We start from the raw sequence: 10,545 nt of genomic DNA on the forward strand, positions 1-10,545 counted from the left end.
GGCCATCTGTGGGGCCTTCAGGGCTGGCCGTGGGGCCATCTGGGCCAGCCTTAGGGACATTGGGGCCAGCAATGGGGCCACCTTGGCTGGCCACAGGGCCATTGGGGCCAACTGCAGTTCCATCAGGGCCAGCTGTGGGGCCGTCTTGGCCAGCTGTGGGGCCATCAAGGCCAGCCAGGCCCCCCTCACCCTCCCATAGCCAACCGCGGCCCGCGAGGCTCTCCCAGCCATGTCCTCGTCATTGTCCCTGTCCCCCAGATCCTGTCGGGAGCTGGGGATGTGCCAAGCCCGGTCTGTGCCAGGACAGCGCTCCAGGCTCTGCCCACCCATGCCTGGTGTCCTGGAGGCAGCCGGGACAATAGAGCTCCCTGGGAGCGCCGCGTCCGTCCCTGGCTTCGGGACAGAGTGTGGGATATTCCCGTGGGAACCCAGGATGCTCCCATGCTGGACCTCCCCAGCAGTCCCAAAAAATAAAATGTCAGATCCAGCACCATTTGGGGTAAAAGCTCGTTTCACCCTGCTCGGATCAAGAGGAATTCCACATATCCCACAGTCCCGGCTCTGGGATGACACCTGGATGGATGGATGGATCCATGGATCCACAGATGGATGGATGGATGGATGGATGGATGGATGGATGGATGGATGGATGGATGATGGATGGAGGGATGGTGGGATGGATGATGGATGGATGGATCCATGGATGGGTGATGAATGGAAGGATGGATCCATGAATAGATCCATGGATGGATGGATCAATTGATAGATGGATGGATGGATCCATGAATGAATCCATGGATGGATGGATGAATGGTCTGTCCCAGCTCCTCCCCTTGGATTTCTGCATTGCTTTCCCACCCCAAAGCTGCTCGGGAATGCAGCTCTTTCCACCCGGATTGACCATCAGGAGCCGAGGTGGCGTTTTTGGCTCGGAAAAACCTTGGAAAAGCCTCATGCCAGGAATGCTCTGTGATGGAAATGTGTCCCTGTGGGATGAGGCGCCGGCGGGAAGGACACGGGAACATTGTCCTGGGAGCAGCTGCTGCTCCGACCCCTTTGGATACCTCGGAAAAACGCCCAGGGTGGATTTGGAGCTCCAGATTCCTTAGTTTCGAAGCAGGACCTGATTTCTTTCCCTGAAAAATCAGTGTTTGGATGTGGAAAAGCAGGATTGGGGAGCTCAGGAAAAGCAGGACTTTTTTCGGATGGATGCAGGACTTGGGATCAGGGATATTTCTGCCGGAAAAGTTCGGAATTCATGGGGAAGGAGTTCACAAGGACAGGTCCTCATTCCTGGGGATTTTGGTGACCCCCTTGTTGTTCCTCTTGGATTTGGGAATGATATCCCACTGACATTCCAGTGACATCCTGGAGCCCTCCCAATTTCCCTCAGCCAGAAATGTCCAACCCCACTGATTTTCCCTAAACCAAACAGGGATAACACATCCCAGAGAAGGGAATTTCCCCCTCCCTGATCCTGCCACCCCCTCCAGCATTCCCACATTCCAATCTGTGCCCTATTCCTGCCCTCCAGAATGGAGGCCAGCACCTCCTGGCACATCTGTGTCATGGTTGGGATTTCTCTGTGCTGGATGATTTACTGAGCTCCTTCGATCCAGTGAAAAAAACAAAAATTAAAATTCCCTGAGCCTGGAAAACCGTCAGGATATTGAGATACCGGGATATGGCGATATCGGGATATTTGTTGCCACCTTCTCACTCGGCGTTTATGAGGAGTACGGATTTATTGAAATATATATTTATATTTATATATAGATCTTTTCCAGCCCCTTTCCCAGGGATTTTCCCCCTCCCCCAAACCCTTTCCAAACCCGGATCCGGGCTCAGTTTTTGTTGGGAATTCTCTGCCTGGCCGGGACGTACGGCAGCAACGTCTGCGTGCTCTTATCGGCCACGGTCTGGGTGCTGCTGTTCCTCGTGGCCCTGCGGATCGGGATCACACCCGGGTTCCTCGGGAGCTGCTCCCGAGGCCCCTTCCTGGCAGGATCGTCCTGAATGTCGGCGCTGTCATCGGCGTCACCATCGTCATCGCAGCACAGGGCGTGATAGAGCACCTTGTCACTGAAGCGGACGCGCTCCCGCGTCCCCGCCGGCCGCTGGGCCGGGATCTTGGGAACGGCGGCGCTCCCAAAACATTCCTCGCTGGAGGAATCCGGGGTCCCGCCGCCCCCGCGGGGGCCGTTGGCCACGGGGACCCCCCCGTTCATCAGCCGGGCCGGCGGCGGCCGCGGAGGCTCCGGGCAGTCGCCGGGGTCCGAGGGCGTGGAGGCGTCCAGGAAGGAGCAGAATTCCCAGCTGTCCGAGAGGACGTCGGAGGCGGCGAAGTCCAGCGGGCCCAGCTCGAGGCTGGCGCCGCCGCGGTCGCTGCTGGATGTGCTGCTGGCTGTGGCCGGAGTCCAAGCGTCCGGCTCCAGGTCCAGAGCGAAGTCCGATGTCAGGCGGTCAATCTGGGACACAACCTGTGGAGAGAGAGATGGACACGGGGATGGATGGATGGATGATGGATGGATGGATGGATGGATGGATGGATGGATGGATGGATGGATGATGGATGGATGGATGGATGGATGGATGGATGGATGGATGGATGGATGGATGATGGATGGATGGATGGATGGATGGATGGATGGATGGATGGATGATGGATGGATGATGGATGGATGATGGATGGATGGATGGATGGATGGATGGATGGATGGATGATGGATGGATGATGGATGGATGGATGGATGGATGGATGGATGGATGGATGGATGGATGATGGATGGATGGATGGATGGATGGATGGATGGATGGATGGATGGTAGGTCCCAACTCCTCCCCTTGGGTTTCTGTGTTGTTTTCCCACCCCAAAACTTCCAGGAATTGAGGGATGGAGGGATCCCTCCCCCCCTCAAGCTTTGGCTTTGAAGCTTGTTGGGAATATCCCCAGGGAAACCTGGAAATCTCCTTTTTCCCTTTCCAGAACCCTTTTCCTTTTATTTTTTCTTCTTTTCTGGGAAAGGAAGGGCTAAACTTGAGAAAGAGAGTAAAAAAAAAAGGTATCTTCTGACCACTTCATTTTTGGGACAAGGAAAATTTGGGAAGGAGGCTGGGAATCTTTGGGAATACCCCAATCCCTGCTGGATTGGGATCCCCTCTGTTCCCAAGGGGAATTTCAGCTGTGGGACAGGGCCAGCATGTCTCTGTCGCCTGAGGTCCCTTCCCAGCCTCGCCAAAGGGACTGGGATCAAGCAGGGACAGCAGGAAGGGAATCCCAATCCCAATCCAAATCAGCCATTATTGGTGACACTCATGGCCATTGCCATGCCAGTCCTGTCCCCATCCCGGGACTGGTGTCACTCGTCACTGTCCCCATCCCAATCCTGTCCCCATCCCAATGCTGTCCTCATCCCCATCCCAATACCAGCCCCACCCCAGGACTGGTGTCATGGCTGTCCCCATTCCAGACACATCACAATCCTGTCCCCATCCTGGGATTGATGCCATTCACACCTGTCCCCATCCCAATCCCAATCCCGTCCCCCTCCTGGGATTGGTGTCACTTGTGGCTGTCCCCATCGCAGGATTAGTGTCACTCCGGGCTATTTTTAGGATCATTCCCTATTTTAAGCCGGGGGTTAAATCCCCCGGTGACACTCGGCTCCCGCGGGAGATTAACACGGAAAGAAGGATTTGGGATTTGCTCCCCCCCTTTTCCTCCCTCACCGAGGCTGGCAGAGCTTTTCCAGCTTGGAGGGGGAAAATTCCCCCCGATTTCCCAGGAACATCCCTACGGATTCACCCCAAACCTCGTCATGTGCTTATAGGGGAAAAAATCCCCCCAATTCTCTGGGAATATCCCCAGGGATTCACCCCAAATGTCCTCCCCTGTTTGTAGGGGGGAAAATCTTCTCCCAGTTCCCTGGGAACATCATCATGGATTCATCCCAAACCCACTTTCCTACTTGTATGGGACAAATTCCCAGGAAACTGGGAAGGATTCGTCCCCCACAAGCAGGGGAGGAGGTTCGGGATGAGGGAATTTGGGGGAAATTATTCCCTCCAAGCACATGAGGGTGTTTGGGATGAATCCCTGGAGATATTCCCAGGGAATTGGTGGGATTTGTCCCCCAGGGAATTGCAGGGGATTTTTCCCCATATAAAAAGGGAGGAGGTTTGGGATGAATCCCTGGGGATGTTCCCAAAGAACTGGGGGGAATTCCCAGGAGATTCCCAATAAAATCCCATCTGGAATGTTCCCACCCAGCTCAGGGAGATGTGGGACAGCTGGAGCCCCATCCTTTTTTTTATGGGATTTTGGGAATTTTGGCTGTAGGCCAAGCTGGGTGTTGGGATTGGTGGTTCCAGATCCTGGATTTTGGGCTGGGATCAGAGGGGTGGGATCTGGTGTGATCCAAGGGTGGGATCTGATGGGGTCAGAGGGTTGGGATGTCGGGATCCAAAGAGTTGGGATCTGATGGGATCCAAGGGATGGGATCCAATGGGATCCAAAGAGTTGGGATCTGATGGGATCCTAGGGATGGGATCAGATAGGATTAATGGTTTGAGATCCAATGGATCAAAGGATGGGGTCTGATGGGATCAAGGGCTTGAGATCCAATGACATCAAACAATGGGATTTGGTGGGATCCAAGGGATGGGATCCAATGGGATCAAAGGGGTGGAATCTGATGGGATCAAGGGTTTGAAATCCAATGGGATCAAAGGTTGGGATCTGATGGTCCCTCCATCCCCACAGGGATTTGGGAAGAGAATTGGGAAGTGAATCTGAGCCTGGGATGGAGAGATCCAGGCCTGAATCCCACCAAAACTGCTCCCAAAATCCCCCCAAAACTGCTCCCAAAATCCCCCAAATCACAGCTCCCCAGAATCCCCAAACCCATTACCAAAATCCCCCAAATCCAGCTCCCAAAATTCCCCAAAACCTGCTCCTAAATAATTCCCAACTCTCTCCCAAAGCTGTTATTTTTGGGATAACAATCCCTGCACCTTCCCAAGCATTCCCAGTTAATCTCCTATTGATCTCAGCATTATTAGGGGATTTATTCCCATGAAGAATCATCTACAGGATTTTTCCAAGGAAAAGGCTGGGAGGGAACACCTCTGATCCCATTCCAGAAATTCCAGACAGGATGGGCCCTTCCCATGGGAATTTTTGGGGGATTTGAACAGGACTTTTCCATCCAAGGACTTTAATCATCATTTTCCCCAGCACAGAACGCCCGGGAACGATTCTGGACACAAAGGGATGGGAAGGAAGGAGGGAGACTGGGAAAATCAGGATGTCACAAATTCAGGACACTTTGGTGGCCCTGAGGGACCTCAATCCATGATCCCACTTCGGCTCAGAGCCACCAGCCAGGGACATTCCAAAGATTCCATGGTGGCTCCATGGGGACACCCCAATGTCACAACTGCCAAGACACTTTGGTGGCCCTGAGCAGAGATGGACACTGGGATGGACGTTCCCAAATCCTCCATGGGGACACCCCAATGTCACAAATCCAGGACACTTTGGTGGCCCTGAGGGAACCTCAGTCCACCTCAGCTTGGAGCCACCAATGAGGAACGCCTGAAATTCCTCCTCACTTTTGGAAACCCAGCTCAGGGACACCAAAATTTTCTTCTCTCCTCTGGAAATCCAGCCCAAGGAGATGTGAATTTCCTCCTCTCTTTTGGAAATCCACCTCAGGAGCTCTTGAATTTCCTCCTTTTTTTTGGAAATCCACCTCAGGTATGCCCAAATTTCCTCCTCTTTTTTAGAAATCCAGCCCAGAGAGATCCAAATTTCCTTCTCTCTTTTGGAAATCCACCTAAGGGACATCCATATTTCCTCCTCTCTGACACTCAAATTTCCTCCTCTCTTCTGGAAATTCAGCCCAGGGAGATTTTAATTTCTTCTTTTTTGTGGAAATCCATTTCAGAAGCTCCTGAATTTCCTCTCTTTTTTTGGAAATCCACCTCAGCGACTTCCAAATTTTCTCCTCTCTTTTGGAAACCCATCTTGGGGATGTCCAAATTTCCTCCTCTCTTTTGGAAATCCAGCCCAGGGAGATCCGAATTTCCTCCTTTTTTTTGGAAATTCACTTCAGGAACTCCCGAATTTCCTTTTCTCTTTTGAAAATCCACCAAAGGGACACCAAAATTTCCTCCTCCCTTTTGGAAACCCACCTAAGGGACATCCATATTTCCTCCTCTCTGACATAAATTTCCTCCTCTCTTCTGGAAATCTAGCCCAGAGACATCCAAATTTCCTCTTCTCTGACACTCAAATTTCCTTTTCTCTTTTGGAAATCCAGTCCAGGGACGCCCAAATTTCCTTCTCTCTTTTGGAAAACCACCTCAAGGACTTCCAAATTTCCCTCTCTCTTTTGGAAATCCAGCCTAGGAACACCCGAATTTCCTCACCTCTTTTGGAAATCCAGCCTAGGAACACCCGCATTTCCTCATCTCTTTTGGAAATCCAGCCCAGGGAGATCAAAATTTCCTCCTCTTTTTTTGGAACGCCAGCCTAGAGACACCTGAATTTCCTCCTCTCTTTTGGAAAGGGACAACCACATTTCTTCCTGTCTTTCGCAAATCCACCTCAGGGACTTCCAAATTTCCTTCTCTCTTTAGGGAATCCCCCTCGGGGAAATCCACCCCTCCGCTGCCCCATCCCGAGCCAGGAACGGCCAAACCCGCTCCAAGCCCTTCCCTTTTCGCGCCCAGCGTTCTCCCGGGGTTTCCCCACCTCGCGGAGCTCCTTGGCCACCTCCTTGAGCTCCCTCAGGATGCCCTCGAGCTGCCCGATCACCATCCTCATGCGGCCGCGGATGCGCTCCCGCTCTCCCTCGCCCTCGCTAGGGCCGCTGCCGGTGCCGGTGCCGGTGCTGCCGGTGCTGCCGGTGCCGGCGGTGCCGGGGCCGGGCCGCTCCGTGCGCTGCGCATCCCGGCGGCTCCGCGAGTCCATCGTGCCCTAGGCGGCGGCCGGGCCGGTGTCCATGCCGCTGCTCCCCGCCCGGCCCGGCCCGGGCAGCTCTCACCATCTTAACGCCGCCGCTCACGGCCGCACCATGCGGGGACGCTCCGCCGGTGGCCCTGCGGTGACACCGCTGCTGGCAGCCGGGGCAGGAGGAGGAGGAGGAGGAGGAGGAGGAGGAGGAGAGGAGGGGGTTTGTCGGGATCCCAGCGGGAAAGGGAGGCGCGGTGTCGGCGAGGAGGGGCGGCGGGTCCGGTGTTGGCTGCGGGGGTGTCCGGCTGTCCTCCTGCGGGGACAGAGGGACAAGGGCCGGGAAGATGCTTGGGAAGGGCTCTGGCCGCTCCTTCCCTCAGTTTATGGGGGGGCAGGATGGGGCCTGGGAATGTCGCTGGAATGTCGCTGGAATGTCACCCCCCTCCCTGTGGCCTCCCTCAGTGTCCCCCAGGCTGAGCCTGGGCGCAGTGGGGCCTCTGGGAGATGGACACCCAGAGGGACAGAGGGACACGCACAGGGACAGGGGGACACCCAGAGGGACAGCGGGACACGCACAGGGACAGGGGGACACCCAGAGGGACAGCAGGACACGCACAGGGACAGCGGGACACGCACAGGGACAGAGGGACACGCACAGGGACAGAGGGACACGCACAGGGACAGCGGGACACGCACAGGGACGGGGGACACACACAGGGACAGAGGGACACGCACAGAGACAGGGGGACACCCAGAGAGACAGAAGGATATGGACACGGACACGCACAGGGACAGAGGGACAACCAGAGGGACACGCACAGGGACAGGGGGACAGAGAGACAGGGACTCACACAGGGGGACAGAGGGACACGCACAGGGACAGAGGGACATGCAGGGGGACAGAGGGACACACGCAAGGACAGAGGGACATCCAGGGGGACAGAGGGACACGGACAGCGACACGAGGACACACACAGGGAGAGGGGGACACCCGGAGGGACAGAGAGACACCCAGGGGGACAGAGGGACATACACAGGGAGAGGGACACGCAGGGACAGAGGGACACATAGGGACACCCACAGGGACAGAGGGACACGGACAGGACACCCCGGGGGACGCGGGGACACTCCGCACTCACCGGCGCGCTCCGGCCGCTCCCGGGCTCCGCTCCGAGCTCTTCCCGCTCCTGTTTTCCCCGGGCTCCTTCCCTCGCTTCCTCCCCCTCCTGCTCCTCCTCCTCCTCCTCGCCGCCGGCTCCCGCCTCCCTCAGGGCTTTTCCGCGGGGGCCGGGGCCGCTCTGCTCCGCTCGCTGTCGCTGTCGCGGGGGGGACACGTTACCGGCGGGGACAGCCCCACGGGGGGGTGGCAGCGGCCCCGGAGCCCCTCCCGGAGCCCTTCCCGCCGCCATCCCCCCTCCGGATCCCGGCCCCGCCCCGGCCGCGGCGGGGGGAGAACGCGCCGTGCCCCCGAGTGCCCCCCGGGAACCGGGAACGGCGCGGGGGAGCGGGGCGGGGCGGGGGAGCCGGTTCGGGAGCGCGCACGGGGAGGGGGAGCCGCTAGGGCCGCGTTTCCCTCGCCGGTACCAGCATCCCCCATCCCCGGTACCAGCATCCCCCATCCCCGGTACATCACCCATCCCCGGTATCGGCATCCCCATGCCCGGTACCGGTATCGCCTTTCCCCGTATTGGCATCTCCCATCCTCTGTACCGGCATCTCCCAGCCCCGGCAGCGCCATTCCCCAGCCCCGGTACCGGTACATTCCCGGTACATCCTCCATTCGGTATCCCCCGTGCCCGGTACCGCCATCCCCCGTCCCCGGTACCGGCACCCCCAGCCCCGGTATCGGCATCCCCTATTCCCGATACCGGCATTCCCCAGCCCCGACAGAGGCATCCCCCTTCCCCGGTACCGGTACATCCCCGGTACAACCTCCATTCCCGCTACCGGCACCCCCCAGCCCCGGTATCGGCACCCCCTATTCCCGATATCGGCATCCCCCAGCCCCGATAGAGGCATCCCCTATTCCCGGTACCGGTACCTCCCCGGTACAACCTCCATTCCCGACACCGGCATCCCCCAGCCCCGATCCCCGCGTCCTCCGGGGCTCCGGGAATGGAGGGTGCCGGTATCCGCAGCTGCCAGCCCCGCTCTCCGAATCCTCCATCCCCTATTCCCGAATCCTCCAGCCCCGACGCTTTCATCCTCCATCCCGTCTTCCCGGATTCCCCATTCCCGCTCCCCGCATCCCCCTGCGTCTGTCCCCGCCGCTCTCATCCTCCATTCCCCGAGCCTCCATCCCCGGTTCCTCCATTCACGGTTCCTCCATTCCCTATTCCCGCGTCCTCCATCCCCGGAGCCTTCATTCCCTATTCCCGAATCCTCCATGCCCGGTTCTTCCGTCCCCGGATCCCCCATACCCTGTTCCCACATCCTCCATCCCCTATTCCTGAATCCTCCGTTCCTGCTTCCTCCATCCCCCGTTCCCGAATCCTCCATCCCCGCTTCCTCCATTCCCGCTTCCCGCTCCCTGCATCCTCCATCCCCGCATCCCCGTTCCCCAATTCCCGCATCCCCTCTCCATCCCCGGTTCCCCTCTCCGGGACCCCCGGGACGCCCCGGCGGCGCTGCGGGCTCTCCGGGGCCGGGCTGTCCCCGCGCTCGGGGCGGGCGGAGCCTCCCCCGGTGCCCCGATCCCCGCTCCCGCTCCCCCGGGACGCCCCGGAGCCTCCCCGCGGTGCCGCCCGCCCGCAGCCCCCGAGCCCCGTCCCGGGGCCCCCCCGGACGCACCGGCGGCGCTGCGGGCTCAGGGCCGGGCTGTCCCCGGGCTCCGGGCGGGCGGAGCGGGCCCCGGGCAGGGCCATGAGCGGCGGAGGGCCCGGCCCGGCCCCGCTCCGGCCGCAGCCTCGCCGCGCTCCGCCCGGCCCCGCGCCGGCGCTGCTGTGTCACCGGAGGGGCCGGGCCTGCGCCGGGAAAGCGGGAATTAAAGGCACCGGGAGCGGGAACGGAGCGGGAACGGAGCGGGGAGGGAGAGGGGATGGAGCGGGGAAAGAGTGAGAATGGAGCGGGGATGGAGCAGGGATGGAACGGGAATGGAGAGGGAACGGACACGGAATGGAGCAGGGATGGAGCAGGGATGGAGCGGGGATGGAGCGGGGATGGAGCGGGAATGGAGCGGGGAGGGAGAGGGGATGGAGCGGGGATGGAGCGGGGATGGAGCGGGGATGGAGAGGGGATGGAGCAGGGAGGGAGAGGGGATGGAGAGGGGATGGAGCGGGGATGGAGAGGGGATGGAGCAGGGATGGAGAGGGGATGGAGCTGGAATGGAGAGGGGATGGAGCAGGGAGGGAGAGGGGATGGAGAGGGGATGGAGCGGGGATGGAGCAGGGATGGAGCAGGGATGGAGAGGGGATGGAGAGGGGATGGAGCGGGGATGGAGAGGGGATGGAGAGGGGATGGAGAGGGGATGGAGCAGGGATGGAGAGGGGATGGAGAGGGGATGGAGCAGGGATGGAGAGGGGATGGAGAGGGGATGGAGCGGGGATGGAGCAGGGATGGAGAGGGGATGGAGCAGGGATGGAGAGAGA

At 59.1% G+C, this 10,545-nt stretch overlaps 1 protein-coding gene across 2 annotated transcripts; it reads right to left on the reverse strand.

Annotated features, from left to right (window-relative positions):
• Positions 1–1,745: 1,745 nt before the first annotated feature.
• On the reverse strand, positions 1,746–9,833 carry INSYN1 (inhibitory synaptic factor 1). 2 transcript variants are annotated; one of them, XM_058033082.1, is made up of 4 exons: positions 9,749–9,833; positions 8,098–8,274; positions 6,758–7,104; positions 1,746–2,480 (listed from the first exon to the last, which is right to left on the reverse strand). In XM_058033082.1, exons 3-4 carry the CDS (start codon positions 6,974–6,976, stop codon positions 1,845–1,847), a joined length of 855 nt encoding a protein of 284 aa, XP_057889065.1. In that variant the 5' UTR covers positions 6,977–7,104; positions 8,098–8,274; positions 9,749–9,833; the 3' UTR covers positions 1,746–1,844. The 2 variants fall into 2 exon arrangements, with proteins under 2 accessions (XP_057889065.1, XP_057889064.1); XM_058033081.1 differs by having other exon boundaries at positions 6,758–7,271.
• Positions 9,834–10,545: the final 712 nt, after the last annotated feature.

This window comes from Melospiza georgiana, chromosome 13 (genome assembly GCF_028018845.1).
Source record: "Melospiza georgiana isolate bMelGeo1 chromosome 13, bMelGeo1.pri, whole genome shotgun sequence".
NCBI classification, from domain to species: Eukaryota; Metazoa; Chordata; class Aves; order Passeriformes; family Passerellidae; genus Melospiza; species Melospiza georgiana.

Coding starts and splice junctions, on each gene's coding strand:
- INSYN1 (XM_058033082.1), bottom strand. CDS start 6,976: ATGGACTCGCGGAGCCGCCGGGATGCGCAGCGCACGGAGCGGCCCGGC. Junction 2,481..6,757: donor TGGCCAAGGAGCTCCGCGAG/GTGGGGAAACCC, acceptor CTCTCTCCACAG/GTTGTGTCCCAGATTGACCG.